This window comes from Callithrix jacchus, chromosome 22, assembly GCF_049354715.1.
Source record: "Callithrix jacchus isolate 240 chromosome 22, calJac240_pri, whole genome shotgun sequence".
In the NCBI taxonomy this organism is placed as follows: domain Eukaryota; kingdom Metazoa; phylum Chordata; class Mammalia; order Primates; family Cebidae; genus Callithrix; species Callithrix jacchus.
This window is the reverse complement of record NC_133523.1, coordinates 17,676,216-17,695,935: the sequence shown is the minus strand read 5'-3', so window position 1 is coordinate 17,695,935 and position 19,720 is coordinate 17,676,216. Positions and strand designations below refer to the sequence as shown.

Below are 19,720 nucleotides of genomic sequence, written 5' to 3'. Positions count from 1 at the left end.
CAAAAACTCACCGAGCACTTGTCCTGACTGGGCCATCTGTAAGGTGACAGTTCTACCTGCCAGGGTACGTTGCACCGAGGTGACTGGTTTGTGTTTCCAGGCCAACATGAGCTGTGTGCTCCATCATGGCTACTGCCAGAAATCAAGGAGGAACTCGGTTCAGACTCCCAATTGCCCTGCGGACACTCTTAGCAGGGCAGCTGTCTTGGGCCTGCTTCTGTGTCCTCAGTAGAGTCAGGCAGAGCCTCTCAGCAGACAGTGAGGAGCAGGCCACTTAGAAAGGGTTTGTGTTTGCAGCAACAATTTGGGGTCTGGTGGTGTTTTCATAAATGTTCTGTTATGTTTTGTTATGTAGGTTTTTGTCTGATGAAAATAGCCTGGAGTATAAATACTACAAGCTGAAGTTGGCAGAAATGCAGCGGATGAGCCACAACTTGCGAGGAGCCGACCAGAAGCCGACCTCGGCAGAGTGTGCGGTGCGGGCCATGCTGTATGCCCGGGCTGTTCGCAACCTCAAGAAGAAACTGCTGCCATGGCAGCGGCGGGGGCTCCTCCATGCTCAAGGTCTCCGGGGCTGGAAGGCGAGGAGAGCAACCACCGGGACCCAGACCCTCCTATCCTCAGGAACCAGGCTGAAACACCATGGCCGGCAGGCTCCAGGCCTCTCGCAGGCAAAGCCATCCCTGCGAGACAGAAATGATGCTGCCAAGGATTGCCCTCCAGACCCAGCCAGACCCTCTCCTCAGGACTCCAGCGCAGAAGCCTCAGGCCCATCCCCCAAGCTAGCAGGAGTGGACATCTCTGCAGCACCTCAGACCTCTTCTCCCTGCCCATCTACTGACAGTGGGTGCTCACTCCCGTCCCCCTTCTCTGGGCCCCAGTCCCAACTCTCCTGTCTCCAGGGTCTCTCTAGAATTGGGGGGCCTGCAATCAGGGCCAGGCAGTGGGCGAAAGCTCCAGGGACCTGGCCAGGACAGGTGCACGTGTCAGCACTTTCTCTCTTGCTTTCTCGAGAGAGCTGCATGTGAGTCCTGCAGCCCTGTCCTCCTCTTCTGAGAGCGGAGCTGGCACGAGGTGCTGCCCCATGCCTCTGTGTCCCCGACTGCTGCCTCATGCCTCTGTGCTCCCTGACAGGGTCCTGTAGCTGGGGCCGTGGGTGCTGCATTGCCTGAGCTTGGGATCTCATGTTCTATGACAGTCCTCAGGACTGCCTTACTCTCTCATTCTGCCTCCTCATCCCCCGGGTCTCTACTGTTCCTGTTCTTGGGGTTCACTGACCTGCATCATTTCCTCTGAATCAACTAACTTCACCCCTTGTTTCTTGTCACCTTAGCTGTTACCTTCTCTCCGGACCACAGGCCTGTTCTCTGGCCAGTGCTTATTCAGTCCTAAGTGGGTATGAAGAGGGCAAAAAATGTCCACAACTGCTGCATTCTCTTTTTCTGTTTTTTTTTTTGTTTGTTTTTTTTTTTAAATTTATTTATTTTATTTTATTATTTTTTTTTGAGACGGGGTTTCACCATATTTGGTCAGGCTGGTCTTGAACTCCCGACCTCAGGTGATCCGCCCGCCTTGCCCTCTGAAGGGCTTGGATTATAGGCATGAGCCACTATGCCCGGCCATCTTTTTTTTTTTTTTTTTTTTTTAATAGAGTCTCCACTGTTGCCTGGGCTGGAGAGCAGTGGCATGATCTCAGCTCACTGCAATCTCCGTCTCCAGGTTCAAGTGATTCTCCTGCCTAAGCCTCCCAAGTAGCTGGGATTACAGGCACCCACCACCATGTCCAGCTGTTTTATTTCTTTTTTCCTTTTCTTTTTTTTTTTGAGACAGAGTCTTGCTCTATTGCCAGGCTGGAGTGCAGTGGTGCAATCTCGGCTCACGGCAACCTCCAACTTCCTGGTTCAAACGATTCTCCTACCTCAGCCTCCCAAGTAGCTGGAATTACAGGCACACACCACCATGCCCAGCTAATTTTTGTATTTTTAGTAGAGATGAGGTTTCACCATATTGAGGATGGTCTCGATCTCCTGATCTTGTGATCTACCCATCTCGGCCTCCCAAAGTGCTGGGATTACAGGTGTGAGCCATCGCACCCAGCTAACTGCTGCATTCTCTAGGTGTTGCTGTGTCATGAGTCATTCCAAACTATGGTTTAAAACAGGAGGCATTGGCCAGGCATAGTAGCTCACGCCTGTAACTCCAGCACTTTGGGAGGCTGAGGCGGGTGGATCAAGTCAGGAGTTCAAAACCAGCCTGGCCAACATGATGAAACCTCATCTCTCCTAAAAATACAAAAAGAAAAGTAACCAGATGTGGTGGCACATGCCTGTAGTTTCAGCTACTCAGGAGACTGAGGCAGGAAAATCGCTTGAATCTGGGAGGTGGAAGTTGCAGTGAGCCGAGATCCCACCACTGCACTCCAGCCTGGGTGACAGAGCAAGACTCTGTCTCAAATAAACAACAACAAAAAACAGGAGGCATATTGTGAATCTGCCAGTAGCTGGGCCATCTGCTGAGCTAGCCCGCGCATGTGTCTGCAGTCAGCGGCACGTGTCCCAGCTGTCAGCTGAGATGATAGTATGGCTGGGCATGTGCCTGTCATCCCCCCAGCAGCCAGCCCATGTTTGTTCACCTGGCAGTTGGGGTCAGGGATCCAGGAGAGATAGTGGAGATACTTGAGTCCTCCAAGGCCCAGGCTTGGAACTGGCAACTGGCTTTTCCACCACATTCTACAGCCTGTGCGAGTCCCAGGACCAGTGCTGATTCAAGGTGGGGGGAGATACACAGAGTTTACTTCTTGGTGATAAGGAGTCCGCATGTGGCAAAGGACGAGGCTACAGGGAGGGGACACACAGGCCATCTTTATAATCAGCCTCCGCGACCTACAGTATTCTCTTGGGGAGCAGCGGCTCAGGAGTGATGCCTGACAGATGCTTTATGTTTTGTAGTTGACATGAAGACATTGGAGACTGCAGAGAAACTGGCTAGATTTGTTGCTCAGGTGGGACCAGAGATCGAACAATTCAGCATAGAAAACAGCACCGATAACCCTGACCTGTGGTATGTATCCCCTGGGTCTCATCACACTCTTGTTTTTCAAAGAGACAAGGTCTAAGTATGTTGCTCAGGCTGGATTCAAATTCCTGGGCTCAAGCGATCCTCTTGTTTCAGCCTCCAGAGTAGCTGGGACCACAGGTATGCTCCACTGCAACTGCCCATCACACCCTTTAGATTTGAGTGTATTCACCCCACAAGCACGTGCTGAGAGCCAGCCCACAGCCTGGCCGACACATTCCTGCCATGGGGGTTATACCAGGAGTAAGTCACGACTTCATTTCAGCTGAGCCAGGGGCCTGAGGGAGAAAGATCTGTTCTGATCACCTGAGGTCAGGAGTTCGAGACCAGCCTGGCCAAACATGGTAAAACCTTGTCCCTAATAAAAATATAAAAATTAACTAGGCATGGTGGTGGGCACCTGTAATCCCAGCTGCTCAGGAGGCTAAGGCATGAGAATTGCTTGAACCTCGGAGGCAGAGGTTTCAGTGAGCTGAGATTGAGCCACTGTGCTCCAGCCTGGGCAACAGAGTGAGGATTCATCTCAAAAAAAAAAAAAAAAAAAAATCTGTTCTAGGGGACCTGCCTTCATCTGCTGTATCAGGAAGAGCCTCCCCAGAGGGACATTTAATCTGCATCCAAAGGCTAAATAGGAGTTGGCCAGGGGAGTGGGGAGAGGTGAGATGTGCTGCTCGCTGCATGTAGTGGTGAGAGCACTACCACCACTGGACAGCACCACTTCTAAACAGGGATGATGTGTGCTCATGCTGGGAGCAGGTGCCTTTGCCCTCTGCCTTTGTTCCTCAGACATGTAGATCTCAGCTCAAAAGCACACACCCTATAGGCAAGAAAACCTGGGCTGGGAGCCAGCCCTGTCCCTGGGGCACTTCCCCTCCAGAGAGGGGTAGGAGGCACCCATCTCCCCATTATTGAGCCAGAACCCTACTAAGGGGGCTTTTGACTCCTGGTGCTGGTCCCAGCTTGCTAGACAGTCATTCCTTCGTCCAGTAAAAAACACAGTTGAAAACGTGCATTTCTCAGAGCATTTATGGGATTCAGTGGTGATGGAACAGTCTTTCAACTTGTTTGGGACCTGACTGCATGAGCCGAGCCCTACTCCCCTCTGTAGCCTTGGTTTATGACTAAGTCCTGCACTGAGGTACCACCTGCCTCGTGGGACACTGACCACCTACGGAGGCCTGGGCAGGGTGGCCTTGGGGAGCTGTGTGTGTGATCTCACCCTGGCAGGGTTGGATAAGGGGGACAGCTCAGTGCAGGGCAGCTGGGGGCATCTCACCAGTCCTTTTATCTTTTTCATTTATTTTTTTTTTTGTCAATGAAAAGTACAGTTTATAGGAGAACTTTGCATTAGCCTGGGTACTTGGGCTCTAGTACTTGTTGGGTTTTGGGACCTCCCCATCTGGGACAGCCATTTCTGAGCAGTGTTCAGAGTGCTCTGTCCTGTCCTTCCCCAGACGGAGAGCCCTGAATCCTGACCACGATATTTGGCAGGGTGGTGGACGCTGTCCAGCCAAGCTTGTAAATGAGCCAAGATGACTTTGTCTTTCTTTCGCCTTTAGAAAAATTTTACTTCTGGCTGGGCGTGATGGCTCGTACCTGTAATCCCAGCACTTTGGGAGGCTGAAGCGGGCGGATCACAAGGTCAGGAGTTTAAGACCAGCCTGGCCAAGATGGTGAAACCCCATCTCTACTAAAACATACAAAAATTAGCCAGGTGTGGTGATGGCCACCTATAATCCAGCTACTCAGAGGCTGAGGCAGACAATTGCTTGAACCTGAGAGGCAGAGGTTGCAGTGAGCCAGATTGCGCCACTGCACTCCAGCCTTGGGGAGAGTGAAAAAAAAAAAAACCAAAAAAAGGAAAAATTTTTCTTCTGATGTGCTCAAGTTCAATGAGTTAATTCATTTTGTGGGTGTGGTTATAAGTTGTCTTACAATCAAATTTATTTTATTTATTTATTTTTGAGATGGAATTTTACTCTGTGGCGCAGCCTGGAGTGAAGTGGTGTGATCTCGGCTCACTGCAACCTCCATCTCTCGGGTTCAAGCAAATCTCCTGCCTCAGACTCGCAAGTAGCTGGGATTACAGGTGTCGCCCTACTAATTTTTGTATTTTTACTAGAGATGGGGTTTTGCCATGTTGGCCAGGCTAGTCTTGAACTCCTGACCTCAGGTGATTCGCCTGCCTTGGCCTCCCGAAGTGTGCTGAGAATTATAGGCATGAGCCACCATGTCTGGCCCAGATTCATTTGTTTCTGCTGATATTTACCAGTGTGTGTGTGTGTGTGTGTGTGTGTGCGCACGCACGTGTGTGCGCATTATAGTGGCGTTTGCCTGTGGTCACAGCTACGTGGGTAGCTGAGGTAGGAAGATTTCTTGAGCCCTGGAGTTTGAGGCTGCAGTAAGCTGTGATCACACCACTGCACTCTAACCTGGATGACAGAGTGAGACCCTCTCCCTAAAAATATATAATAAAAAATAATTATAAAGCTGTCCCACTGTTCCAATACCATTCTTTGAAAGACCACCCCTTTTTCGAAGTAGTTTGAGAAGCCACCTTAATCGAATCCTGGTTTTCTAGTCTGTCTTTTTTTTTTTTTTCTTCTATTTTGAGACTGCGTTTCGCTCTTGTTACCCAGGCTAGAGTGCAATGGCACAATCTCGGCTCACCTCAACCTCTGCCTCTTGATGAATTGCCTTACAAGAGCCATTTTTCCTTTGGTGCCTTCAGGACTGTTTTAAGTTTCTCATACCAGCCACAGCTCCATAGGTGTGTTTACCAGACGAGGTGGCCACCAGACCCCTGAGGCATAGAGAGGCCTCATCTCCACGCCCATGTAGCTGGACTACAGGACCCTGTGTAGAAAGTGCTACAGGTGATGAGCCCTCCTCCGGGGGCTGCTCACAGCTCCATGTGCACATGTTCCGACAGTAACTATGCAGGCCTCTCCTGGCCTCTCTCCATGCTTCTCATACCTAGGAATAACCAGAGTCAAAATGGGTACTTGGAGGCCAAGAGAGGCCAGTAAAGTAACCAGAAAGGGTGATGTGGGGCTCAGGCCAGATCTCTGTTCCAACATTTTCCCAGGCCCTGCATACCTTGTTCGTCCGCCTTCTTGCCCTGGACAGCAGTGAGGCCTCTCGAATTCTGGTTCCTTATTAAGTTTCTAGTACTCCTCAAATTTTCTATTATTGAGAGACTGTACCATCAAGCCGTAGCTGCACAGAAGGAAGTCAGGTGATTCTTTCCCTTGTCCCACCTCCACCTTCCTTGGATCAATCCCAGCAGTTTCAGCAAATAAAAATGTTGAGCAATTCCGTCTGGTTACCCAGTGTATTTCCTCTGTGCCCCAGGTTTCTACATGACCAAAATAGTTCTGCTTTCAAATTCTATCGAAAGAAAGTGTTTGAACTATGTCCGTCAATTTGTTTCACGTCATCTCCACACAACCTGCACACCGGTGGCCCTGACACCACGGGTTCTCAGGAGAGCCCGATGGACCTCATGGAAGGGGAAGGAGAGTTTGAAGGTGAGCCCCCTCCTCGGGGGGCTGAGCTGGAGAGCCTAGAGGTAATGCCTGAGGAGGAGGAGGAGGACGACGATGAGGATGGTGGAGAGGAGGCCCCTGCTTCTGGAGGGACGGGCAAGTCTGGGGGCAGCACCCCTGCTGACGGCCTTCCCAGTGAGGCTGCCGAGGAGGACCTGGCTGGAGCACCTGCCCTGTCACAGGCCTCCGCAGGTACCTGCTTCCCCCGGAAGAGGATCAGCAGCAAGTCATTGAAGGTTGGCATGATTCCAGCTCCCAAGAGAGTGTGTCTCATCCAGGAGCCAAAAGGTGAGTGCCCGCCTGTTGGCACAGCTGCCTCCAGCACAGTTCTTGGTTGGTGGGCTGTGAGAGTTAGAGACAGGTGGAAACATTTTAATCCAAAAGAATTTTGTGCACCACTCCAAAATGTGAACCGAGACTCCTGTTTCCCGGTGGTCTGAAGGCATTGCTCTAAGGAGATGTTTCCTGGCTACCCTGTGGCTCTGGCACTCTCTGTGCTGCTGGGCATTTCCCTGATTGGATTCAGATCAGGGCATCCCTGATGGTAGAGGGGATGGATCTGGGTCATTTCAGCTGTTTTCCTGCCCTTGACCTTGTCTGCTGAGGGGGCCTTCTGAGCCCCTGGAAGGCCCAGGGTGCTGATAACCTGCTTCATGTCATGACAGTGAGATTAGGACACAGCAAGGCTGGTCCCAGGCAGTGGTCAGTAGGAGCTGCCTTGGCTGTGGGAGGCCATCTCCTGCTCTCCTGTGGGGAGGTTCCAGGTTCTTGAGGTGTAATTTACCAGCAGTGAAATGCACCCTTGTTAAGTGGACCATTTGAGTTTTGTTGACTTTGCAGAGGCGAGAACCCACCAGTACAGCAGAGCTGGAGCCTGTTCCCAGAAAGGGTCTCTTGTCCCATTGCAGTCCCCTGCCCCACCAGCCCCCGAACCACTGACTGTTTTCCCAGCCCCAGGTGTTCTGCCTTTCCTAAGATGTCAGTACATGGAATTGCATCACATGTGGCCATTTGATGGGCCAAGGTGACTCCTGTCCCTCCCCTCCCCCATGCCCTCTAAGCTATCTGCCCACCCATAGTCAGGCCTGGGCCGTGCTTCTCACAAGTAACTGCTGCTGCTGCAAAACCTGTGTGTGAAGTTGTAGTGAATGGTGCCCTATTGTGGGACTGTGTTAGGCAGTCAACTGTGTGTTCTGCATCATTCAAACAGTCACATTTACAGGCGACAGTGGCCTTACGGTTTTTCCTGCTTTGGAACAGTCCTCACGTTTTGTGTTTGAAAACCTTGGTATTGCAGTGAAATGCTAACCATTCTACTATAATCCTTACCATCCTTAAAAACTTCTCAGGGGCTGGGCAGCTTTGGGAAGCTGAGGCAGGAGGATCGCTTGAGCTCAGGTGTTCGAGCTTGCCTGGGCAAGATGACCAGACCTGGTCTTTACAAGGAAAAAAAAAATTAATATAAAAACATAAAATGGCCGGCCTGTAATCCTAGCACTTTGGGAGGCTGAGGTGGGCGGATCACTTGAGGTCAGGAGTTCAAGACCAGCCTGGCCAACATGGTGAAACCCTATCTTTAAAAAAAAAAAAAGATAAAATGAAGTAAAAAACTAAACTTGTCATGGATGGTAGGTAATGTATCAGAGTGCTTGTTATGTATGTTCTTCTTGGGGGAAAGTGGAGTTCTTTATTTCTGTTTTAGAAGCTCTCAGTTCTTTGGGTAGTTGATGAGATAAAAACCAGACTTGCTAATCTCCCTTTCATAAAAACTAAAATGATTTGATTTGGTCCTCTATATGAGAAGCAGGGATGTTTTTTACTAGAAAGTTTTAGGATTTAATTCTTTACCAGGATTAGCTACAGATAAACTAGGAGGGCTTAGCATCACAAATTGTTTATTTGTTGAAGCAAAATATCTTTCTGTAGTCATGGAAAATAACCCATGTATTGGATCCTTTGTTATAAATGTGGGGACTCTTAGGTTTGAATAGACTTTCCCAAAGTGAGGCACCCCTCAGTGAGCCCTTCACTATGGCCCAAGCTGCCTACCCCAGGCGTGTCCTGCCTCTGCTCACTCTGGGGGTCATACATGTTCATTTCTGAGAGAAGCTGGAGCTCAGCAGCTGCCATGCAGGGCCTAAGACATCTTCTGTCGTCAGAGAACTGTCAGCCAAAATAGACTGCAAGACCTTCAGTCCCTAAGTAATTTAGGGAAAGCAGGTGGATGTGTGTGTGTCTCTTCCTTTTGTCTTCTAGTCCATGAACCAGTTCGAATTGCCTATGACAGGCCTCGGGGTCGTCCCATGTCCAAAAAGAAGGTGAGCTTAATCATTTGTAGTCCTCACTCAAAGTGTAGTTGGTTAGAATTTGTTGGAGTACTAAAGGATGCTGCAGTTTGTGATTAAGCTACGTTCAAACTGAGGTATTAATATGTAAAACACACAGAGACTTTTTTCTCTTGGGAGGACTTTTTTTTTTTTTTTTTTTTTTTTTTTGAGACAGAGTCTCTCTCTGTCACCCAGGTTGGAGTGCAGTAGCGTGATCTTGGCTTACTGCAACCTCCCCCTCCTGGGTTCAAGCAGTTCTCCTGCCTCAGCCTCCCAAGGAGCTGGGACTACAAAAGCATGCCGCCACACCCGGCTAATTTTGCTGTATTTTTAGTAGAGACAGGGTTTTACACGTTAGCCAGGATGGTCCCCATCTCCTGACCTCGTGATCTGCCCACCTCAGCCTCACAAAGCGCTGGGATTATAGGCATGAGCCACCACACCTGGCCTTGGGAGGACTTTTAACAACTGTTTTGCCTTTGTCCAAAGCATAGACTAGTGATTCACCTGTGTAATGATAGGTGAAATCCCTGTAATGGATGCAATGGGATTTGAGAGATAAATGAGATAATGTCTTGGCCCTTAAGAAGTTCAAGCTAAGGCTGACTGGGTGGCTTGCACCTGTGATCCCAGCAGTTTGGGAGGCCGAAGCGGGCAGATTGCTTGAGCCTGAGAGTTTAAGACCAGCTTGGGCAAGAGGCAAAACCCTGTCTCTGCAAAAAAAAAAAAAAAAAAAACATTGGGAGGCCGAGGCAGGTGGATCACGAGGTCAAGAGATCGAGACCATCCTGGTCAACAAGGTGAAACCCCGTTTCTACTAAAAATACAAAAATAAGCTGGGCATGGTGGTGCGCGCCTGTAGTCCCAGCTACTCGGGAGGTTGAGGCAGGAGAATTGCTTGAACCCAGAAGGCGGAGGTTGCGGTGAGCCGAGATCATGCCATTGCACTCCAGCCTGGGTAACAACAGCGAAACTCCGTCTCAAAAGAAAAATACAAAAATCAGTTTGGCATGGTGGCACATGCCTGTAGTCCCAACTACTCTGGAGGCTGAGGTGGGAGGATCACTTGGGCCTGAGAGATTGAGGCTGCAGTGAACTGATTGGACCACTGCACCCCAGCTTGGGCGACAGAGTGAGACGCTGTCTCAAAAAAAAAAAAAAAAATGGTTCAAGTTGTCCAGGCACACTAATTCATGCCTATAATCCCAGTGCTTTGGGAGACCAAGACAGGGGATCACTTGAGCCCAGGAGTTTGAGGCCAGCCTGGGCAACATAGTGAGACCTATGTTTCCTCCTGGTCTCCTTAAAAAATAAAACAAAAAATTACAGGCATGAAGGCTCATGCCTGTAATCCTAGCACTTGGGGAGGCCAAGGTGGGTGGATCACCTGAGGTCAAGAGTTTGGGACCAGCCTGGACAACATGGGAAAACCCTATCTCTACTAAAAATACGTAAATAGCCAGGCATGGTGGCATGTGCCTATAATCCCAGCTACTCTGGAGGCTGAGGCAGGAGAATCACTTGAACCCAGGTAGCAGAGATCGCACTACACTCCAACCTGAGTGAAAGAGTGAAACTTCATCTCGAAAAAAAAAGTTCAAGCTCAGTAGACTGGAAGTACGAAGAGTGCGCTAATCTGCTAGTAAGCAGAGCGTGGTGTATGCTGTCAGGCCATCCTATGTTCCAGGCCCTGACTGTCCACCTGGAGGCAGCAGCGAGCAGGGCCAACAGTGAAAGAAATGGACGAGGCAGTCCTGGGGGTGCTGTGGGCAAAGAGAAGCAGGTCACAGAGAGGGAGCATAAGGTGGCATCGAGCGGATGCCACTGAAATGGGAAAGCCAAGGGAGGTCTCTCTGGCAGGTGTTGTTGGCATAGGTCTGGAGGAGCTGAGGAGAAACAATACAGACATCTGGGAAGGGCAGTGCCTCAGCCAAGGGCTGGGGCAGCAAGAGGCCTTGTGGCAGGAGTGGAATCAAGGGTCACACAGGACCTCAACAGATGTTAATGCTGTGGCCCTTTCTCAAGAAAGGGAAGGTCCCTCTGGGACCTGTGGTGGACATGGCCACTAGGGTGGAGAGCAGCCTGTGGGCGGGGACCAGGAGGAGGCTCAAACTTAAGATAGTTGGACCAGGGCATGAGGAGCAACAAGAATGGGTGAAGGTGGAGTGGGTGACACCTGCTTGTGGACTGGGTGTGCAAAAGCCAGGAGTCCAGGTGACCCAGGGTAGTCAGCTTAGCCAGTAGAGGGACAGAACTGCCATTCACTCACCTAGAGGCAGGTTATAGGAGTGGGGCAGGTACACTCCAGGGGGCTGGGGGGACACAGTGCTGGGGGCAGGCAAGGTCGCCTGGGACACACGTCGAGAGACTTCACCGATCCTTTGTGGTCAGGGAGGATGGCGGGGAGCCAGGCGAGGTCACTGCTGGTGTCAGGCAGTGCCATAGTGCTTCAGACCCCTTCTGAATGCTCTAGGTCAGTCTGACCCTGATTATGGCAGGAAGGAGGGACCTTCCGGAGTCCAGAGCTCATGGTCCTGACTGATGTGCCAAGTTTTAGGCTGAGCTGGCATCTGGTGCCCCTTTGTGTGGCCTGGATGAGGGCACGGCTAAGTGAGGGCACAGCAGGGCCTTGACGTCAGGCACAGCTGTACTCTAGCTCAGCCCTGCCACCAAGAAGTTTTGTAACCTTGGCATGTAACCCCTACGGGTTTGTCTGTAAAATGGGATGGCCACACCTACCCAGCAGGTAGGAGGTACGGTGAGGATTAAACTTAAGGCGGTTCTAGCGGGTGTCTTGCACATGCTGCTGTCTCCTTGGGGCTCTGTGCCTGTCCTTCCTGCCGGTGGAAGGGAGGCTGTGGTGGCTGCACCTCTCCTCTGCACACCTCTGCCTCGCCCACAGGGCTCGGCTTTCCTCCAGCTGTCCAGGAAACCCACATTGTGATTGTTAAACACAGATTTGAACATTCTCGAAGAAACTTCCAGGCTGAGCCAACCTCTATTCCTCCCGCTGCACCTCCAAGCAGCCTTCCTGAAAGGGAAAGGAGTGCAGACCTCCCATTTGGGGACCCCATGCCCCGCCATGACCAGCCTTTCCCCTGCCTTCCCCACCCTTCATCCAGGACCCAGGCTGTGCACAGCTCCCAGGAGGGCCGGACAGATGCCCTGTTTCTCATCTCAGCCAGTGGGTTCTGTCTCCTCTTCTCCAGGCCTCTTTCTCATGGCGGGGGGTTGGGGGGGGGCAGTGTAGCAGGTCCTGCTTGCAGAGGTGTCTCTGTACTGCTTTTGCTCCTCTTCCTGCCCCAGCCCATAGCATAGCTCCTTCCTTTACGCCTCTCCTCAAATGCCCTGCAGAGAAACTTCTGCCCACACGGCCTCACCAAGACCACCTTGTGCCAGTAGGGAGGGGCCGCCTGCATCCAGTAACTCACGCTCACACACACAAGATACACTCACGTGCAGGCATATGCACACACACACATGCATACATACACACAGCTACTTTATATAATATCTCCAGAGGTGCCTCTGAAGAGAACAAAGGGAATTTCCCTCCCCCTCCGAAGGTCCAAGTCTAAGCTTGTTGAAAAGAATTGACAGTAGGCACATTAACAGGATAAAAAAGGTATACAGTCCAGGTGTGGTGGCTCACACCTGTAATCCTGGGACTTCGGAAGGCAGAGGCAGGAGGATCATTTGAGCCCGGGAGTTCAAGACTGCAGTGAGCCATGATGGAGCCACCGCACTCCAGCCTGGGTGACAGAGCAAGACCCTGTCTCAAAAAAAAAAGTTATACATATTTATTCATGTGCATAAGCACAGGAGCCATATAAAACATGATGAAAACTCAAAGAAGGGCCAGGTGGTTGAAGCTGAAATATCTCCTCATAGGGGAGAGGGCAGTTGGGAGGCAGTAGGTGACTGTAGAGGGGAAGCAGATGATTTTGGGAGAAATGAATGGAGGCAGGCATCATCTTGTGAATGATTCTCATTGAGAATTGAATTGGAACTAGAGAACAGCCAGTGGTCTGGGCTCCGGGTGTGGTGGTTAATGTTCCATCTCTTCCTGTGTGATACGAGTTTTCACCTCTGGTTAATGACATATTAGAGAAGGGATCCAAGGCCCTTGCGTTCTCTTTGGCAGGTCCAGTTCCTAGGTAGATAGGGAACTGCAAGAGAACAGCTTCCTCCTGTGCTCTGGAAGGGACGGAGACAGGAAGAAGGTCAGAAGGACCCTGAGGCTGCGGCTTTAGTCCCACATGTCAAAGTGACATATTTCGGGGTATCAGTTTCTGACCCCCTACATCTTGCTGCATGTCAAGCTCTCAGCACCTTTCCGGGTTGAGAATTTTGTCAACCTGTTTTGTCCCTTTCTAGGGTGAGAACACTGAGGCCCTGCACTCTCCCTTCTCCCTTTCCTCTCCCAGCCCCTGGCTCCCCCAGGCTCAGCCTTTTCTGCCGTGTCTCCAAGCTCCTTTGTCTCTGGAGTGCCTCCTCCATGTACCCCTGAAGTTAGGGAAGCTGATTCCTGGGCACCTCAGTGCAGATGGCAAGAGGGAGATTTGTCTTTTGGTTGAATTGCACCTCATGAGGCCTGTATGACATAATGGGGCAGGTCACTAAGCCAAGGAGGGCTGGCTGCCCAAGGACCTGAGCTCACAGCACTCAGCACGCCCTTCCCCTGCTTCCCATGCCCAGGGTCATCTAATCCTCTCCCAGCCTCTCCCACCTGTCCCCTGCTCAGACCCCCAGCACCAGCCACCTTGATCTTCAGCACCTTTCTCCCTTCCTCTCAAGAGCACATGAGCCCTCGCAGCCTCCCCAGGTAGTTCAGTAAATGCTGTAAAGAAATACATCAGCCAGGCGCAGTGGCTCATGCTTGTAATCACAGCACTTTGGGAGGCTGAGATGGGCAGATCAGCCAGGCTCAGTGGCTCATGCTTGTAATCACAGCACTTTGGGAGGCTGAGATGGGCAGATCAGCCAAGGTCAAGAGTTCAGGACCAGCCTGGCCAACATAGTAAAGTGCCATATTTTGGGGTATCAGTTTCTGACCCCTTACATCTTGCTGAATGTCAAGCTCTCAGCATCTCTCCATGTTGTTTTGTCCCTTTCTAACGTGAGAACACTGAGGCCCCAGGAGCTCCAGGGCCCCAGGACTTGCTCATGGGAGCAGTTGCTCCCTCTTCCCTCCCTCCCTCCCTCTGGCTAAAAATACAAAAATTAGCCAGGTGGCGCATGCCTGTAATCCCAGCTACCCGGGAGGCTGAGGCAGAAGAATCGCTTGAACCCAGGAGATGGAGGTTACAGTGAGCCAAGATTGTACCACTGCACTCCAGCCTGGGCAACAGAGCGAGACTCTATCTTAAAAAAAAAAAAACTCCAGGCGCGGTGGCTAATGCCTGTAATCCCAGTATTTTGGAAGGCTGAGGCAGACGGATCACGAGGTCAGGAGTTCAAGACCAGCCTGACCAACATGGTAAAACCCCGTCTTTACTAAAAATACAAAAATTAGCCAGACATGGTAGTGGGCGCCTGTAATCCCAGCTACTCAGGAGGCCTGAGGCAGGAGAATTGCTTGAATCCAGGAGGCAGAGGTTGCAGTAAGCTGAGATAGCGCCATTGCACTCCAGCCTGGGTGACAGAGTGAGACTCCATCTCAAAAAAAAAAAAAAGAAAAATCAAAAGCTGGGTGGAGTGGCACATATCTGTAGTTCTAGCTGATGGGGAGGCTGAGGTGGGAGGATCACTTAAAGCCAGGAATTTGAGACCAGCCTGGGCAACATAACAAGATTATATTTAAAAAACAAAAACAACACACATACCCCACCCCCCACCCCCGACCTTGACACACATTCATGAATAGCAATTCCTTCTGCTAGAACCCTACAGGCTCCTCCTCCGGAGGTCCCAAGCCCTTTCTGTCCCCAGAGCTCCATCTAGTGCACTTCACTACCTGCAGGACCCATCACATCTGTACCAGCTCTCAGTGAGATCTGCTGTGAGCTAGACATAGACCCCAGTGTCCAGGAAGAACCCACTCCCTAGGACAGAAAGACAAGGAAGGTAGCCAGGGACTGAATGAAGCACTCGGGGAGGGGTGTTTGGGAGGGCTCTGCCAGCCAGTTCTCACCCACAGCCTGGCCCCTATCCTGCCTTCAGGCCTGTGCCCTGGTATCCCCCACCCTTCTTTATCCAGGGCTCTGCTGAGGTCCTTCCTACTGACTTCTTGACCCCGGGACCTGCCATTCCCTTACCCAGTTTTCCTCACAGTCTTGGAACTGGGGTTATAGTGGTGGCCGAGAGGCAGGACTGACCTCAGGTCAGTGACCTCTGACTTAGAAGTCACATCCCACCCAGGGATGTTGCAGAGAACTGGGAAAGGGACTGGAGCTTGAGCCTGAGCATCTGGGGAGTCAGGAGGGCATTTGGGGGTGGGGGGGTTTCCCTTAATCCAGGCACTTCCCTGTGGCCCACATGCCTGGGCTCTTCTCTCTCCTCAGAAACCCAAGGACTTGGACTTCGCCCAGCAGAAGCTCACCGATAAGAACCTGGGCTTCCAGATGCTGCAGAAGATGGGCTGGAAGGAGGGCCATGGCCTGGGCTCCCTTGGAAAGGGCATCCGGGAGCCTGTCAGCGTGTATGCAGCAGGCAGCCAGCCTGGGCGGGCGGGGGCGGGCCTCAGTCCTTTGACCTGCAGCCTGATTCTTGGCTCCCCTCATGTCCAAGGTGGCTTAAAGCTGGCAGTTGGTTTTTGTTTTTTAAACCAAAGGCATCTTCAGATGAGAAGCTGATCATTTACATATGCAGGTGTTTACAGGGCTCCTTTCTGCCCTGGTGTAGACTTTTTAACCAGCTTGTTAGCCCTGGTCATTTTGACCACATTTGTTATCGTCATCAAAGCTAAGTGGTATTTCTGTGTAGTTTCAGCCTGGAATCACTTTCCCTTTCCCGGGAACCCATAGGTGGGTGAGCCAGGGTCCCAAACACAGGCCCAAAGTTTATTAAAGCCGATCGTAACATCCAGCAGGCATTTCATTTAATACCGAGCTTAGCCCCTGCTGGGTAAGGCATTCCGAGCTAACCAGGGCCCTCTGGGCACCCCTCAAAAGCCAGCTCTTCTTCCAGGGTGAGTACTCCTTGTTTCCACTGTGAGTCGTGTCTTGATTTTCCCTTTGATGTCTCAGTGTGTGTCCCAAACACCTGCATCTCATGGACTATTTGTGCCCATGCCCGGTCCCTGGTGTGCCAGGCCCTGGACTCAGGTGCACAACTGACTCTCTTTTTCACTCCCTAGGGGAACCCCCTCGGAAGGGGAAGGGTTGGGTGCTGACGGGCAGGAGCACAAAGAAGACACATTCGACGTGTTCCGGCAGAGGATGATGCAGATGTACAGACACAAGCGGGCCAACAAATAGGTACGTGCTCGGGCCAGCGCCCAAGGCCCTCGCCCTCGCCGGCGTGCTGGTGTGCATTCAGACTTCCCCAACAAAGCTGATGTACTCTGCTTCCCCAAAAATGCCACACACACACACAAATCACAAAATTCTGTGAGGGAAACAAAAGGATCTCTGGATGCGGATATGCCCCATTCTTACCTTCCAGGTTTGCTGAAGGAGCAAACCTCACGCTGGCCAAGGGCAGCTGCACATGGCCTGCCTGGCCTCCCAGCTCTGAGCCCCTTGAGGCCCCTGGGCGAGGCTCCGTGGATGCGCACATGGACACAGACCATGCCTGTCTCCTCTCTTGCTCACGTTTTCTCTCACAGATGACGGCCGCCTGCCACATAACATGACCAGCAAACAGACTGTTCCTAGTCCAGAGTGTCTTGCAAGTGCAAGTGGAAGGGCGACTGTGACAGCTGCTGTCACAGAGGATGGCAGTTGGCTCTGTCCCTTTGTGAGGGTCTTCAAATCCTTTTCCTTCTGCAGGGCCTCGGGCCTGTAAATATCCTCATCTTTCTATTCTTTTTTTTTTAGTTGCCCTTCTCACCTAATTTCCAGCTCAGTTTTGAACCAAACCATTCTCTTCCTGAATAGATCAAAAGCACTGATGAGAAAGATAAGCCCTGAAGCAGCAATTGCCCTTAAAACAGCATCCCTGCCCTGGATCGGCCTGGAGCCAGTGCCCAAGGACGGTTTGGTGTGTACGTGACAACACGTCTCTGCAGTCTCTGGGGCGGAGGTTTCGCTGGCTTTTCTTTCTCTCAAAGAAAAAAAAACATGCACCATTTTCAATGTGCTTTTGCCTCTCCTCTCTCTCCACATGCTTTTAGCAGCAAGTCCCCTCCAAATCCGTCTTGGTTCCCCTTCAGAAGGTGGTGCTGCCCCTGAAAGGCACCTCAGCCTGTGAGTGCTGAGGAACCAGCTGCTCTGGCTGGTTTTCCAGTCGGACGGGCCGTTGCTCTCCAGAAGTGCTCTGTTAGCAAACGTGATGTGGAAACGATCACAGATGGTGTTTTCTCATTATTCTCCAGAATTTATACGGGGGAGACAAATCGGTAATTACCAAGTCTGCACTCGGGTACCAAAGCTCTGAAGCTCTCTGAACGGTTGCCATACTTGATTTGATGAATGTGTTATTCATGGCATCTCTTCTCTTAGATGCATCTTGAGAGACGTAATGAAATTTTAGCAACAGTGTAGAATAGCTATCTCGGGTGGGAAGTAATCGTTAAACTGAGGAAACTGGCCCCAGATTGACGGCGTCTTTTTAGAATCCACAGTGTAAGCAAACCACAGTTACCAAGGGGTGGGGTTGTAAGCCCTCCGAGACTTTGCACTTTTCGCAGGTGTGGCTGCATCAAGTGCTGTCTTATTACAGCCTTTGTAAGGAGAGGCAGGCTCCTCCTGGGGTGGGCTCTGCAGCTGCTCCATTTCCAGGCGTGTGATCGCTGCCACTCCAGATTCTCCAGCACTCCACTGCCTGTAACTACTCAATTCTCCACTCATTCTTCCTCGTAAAGCAGCATTGAAGTTTTAAGTACAGGCAAAATCTGGAAAACTTAGGATCCTCCTCACACCACAGGATTAGGGAACACAGCAATGGCTAGGGCATCAGCCACAGAATTGAGCGGGAAATGCCACTTGTGTTGGTTGTAAAAAATCCTGGCTTTGGCCAGGCACAGTGGCGCAAGCCTGTAATCCCAGCACTTTGAGTGGCCAGGGCAGGTGGATCACCTGAGGTCAGGAGTTCAAGATCAGCCTGGCCAACATGGTGAAAGCCCGTCTCTACTAAAACAAAAAATTAGCCGGGCGTGGTGGTGGGCACCTGTAATCTCAGCTACTCAGAAGGCTGGGGCAGGAAAATCACTTGAACCCAGGAGGCAGAGGTTGCAGTGAGCTGAGATCATGCCATTGCACGCCTGGACAACAGGAGTGAAACCCCATCTCAAAAAAAGAAAAAATAAATCCTGGCTTTCTTTAAGCCATAGACCTCCTAGGCTATGGTCACAGCTCCTTGTCTGCCTGGTCCCCATCACCTTGCAGTGCCACCACCCCTGGGGGCTCTGCTTGCTTCTGTAGCTTTGGCAACTGGCAGATGTTTATGGCAGTTTAGGTGCCAGCATGGAGGATGGGGCTTGGGTTTGTAACCCAGCTCTCAAACAAACCAGCCTGTGGGGGCCCGGAGTAAAGCTGGTCTTGGGGAACCACAGGTACAGGGGTTCATCTCCTTTCTTTCCTGACCCCTCCGACAGCTTCCGTGTTGGCCGCGGGTCAGGTGAATGGATGGAGCTCCGAGTGGGGCTCAGCTCATTGGCACACACACCCACAGCGCGGATCGAACGCTCTCTCCAGCATCGCTCTGACCATTCCATGTGCTTTGTCCTGGCATGTTCATTCTTCACTTTCTCCACTTCGTTTTACTGAAAAGTTAAATGCTTTAGGAATCTGTGGTGTGTGGGCTCTGAGCACCGCCGCCTGCTGCTCCTTCAAAGTTTGAGCTGAGATGGTTCCGTGAGCCCTTGGCAAGGGTCCAAGGGGATGCCTCCTTGGGCTTAGACAGTCCCTACACTCTCAGGGGGTGCCTCTCCTGTGGACTCAGCGTATCCACTGTTGGGGCAGTGAAGGTGTCAGGAGCCAGCAGAGCGTGGTGCGTGCTGCCAGCTGCCGGCCGGCCGGGATGGAGATGCCACTGGCCCTCCATGTCCCCAGCCTCTCCCTCTTCACCGAGGCTGCTCTTGCTCTCTGCAGGATCCTTGCGTCGCATATGATGTGTGGTAGCATAGCCGTGTCAGAATCACAGTGTGTTTTCTGTCGTTCTAGTTCCAGGGTCGCCCCCGAGAGGACGACAGGCATCCGGAAGTGCTCTCTCGCCACTCTGGGTGCTCACTGTCTGGCTTGTTTCCATCACTGGAAATCACTTAGACAATTGTAGTGTTTTTGGTCCTTGATAAAGCCTAGAAGACATTTGTGATGTTACAAAATGGAAGTTTTTTTTTTGTTTTTGTTTTTTAAGATCTAAGAAATTGTGAATGTTGTTAATCATTTAGACGTTGCAATAAATGTAGAGGAAATGCAGTGTGCTGGGGTGTCCATGGGTGTGTTTTTAAAATCGTCACCAGGGGCACACAAATGGGAGTGCAGTGTAGAACCAGGCGACAGCTGCCTCCCAGGACATGCCCTCTGCGGCGTGGTGCTCCTCCCTTGAGCACCCCCTGACTGGCTCACCCACCTGGGGACTTGTGTCACTGTCACCAGGAAAGCCCTGAAGATTCCAGAGCAGGAAGTGACCAAGCACGGGAGGGAGGGTAATTCCCCTTCTGGAGAG

The 19,720-nt window shown here is 51.4% G+C and overlaps 1 protein-coding gene across 18 annotated transcripts in view; it reads left to right on the top strand.

Annotated features, from left to right (window-relative positions):
* SUGP2 (SURP and G-patch domain containing 2) overlaps positions 1 to 19,470 on the top strand; it is a 45,524-nt gene extending 26,054 nt beyond the window's left edge. For 6 of the 18 annotated variants that reach the window (XM_078361862.1, XM_008987542.5, XM_002761920.7 and 3 more), the window contains exons 5-11: positions 356 to 843; positions 2,949 to 3,060; positions 6,430 to 6,911; positions 8,880 to 8,941; positions 15,454 to 15,590; positions 16,248 to 16,368; positions 19,216 to 19,470. In XM_078361862.1, the coding sequence (XP_078217988.1) occupies positions 356 to 843; positions 2,949 to 3,060; positions 6,430 to 6,911; positions 8,880 to 8,941; positions 15,454 to 15,590; positions 16,248 to 16,368 (1,402 nt within the window). In that variant the 3' untranslated portion in view covers positions 19,216 to 19,470. Of the gene's footprint in view, positions 1 to 355; positions 844 to 2,948; positions 3,061 to 6,163; positions 6,314 to 6,429; positions 6,912 to 8,879; positions 8,942 to 15,453; positions 15,978 to 16,247; positions 16,369 to 16,989 lie in introns of those variants that run through there. The other 12 variants (XM_078361855.1, XM_078361858.1, XM_078361853.1 and 9 more) reach the window with 4 other exon arrangements.
* Positions 19,471 to 19,720: the final 250 nt, after the last annotated feature.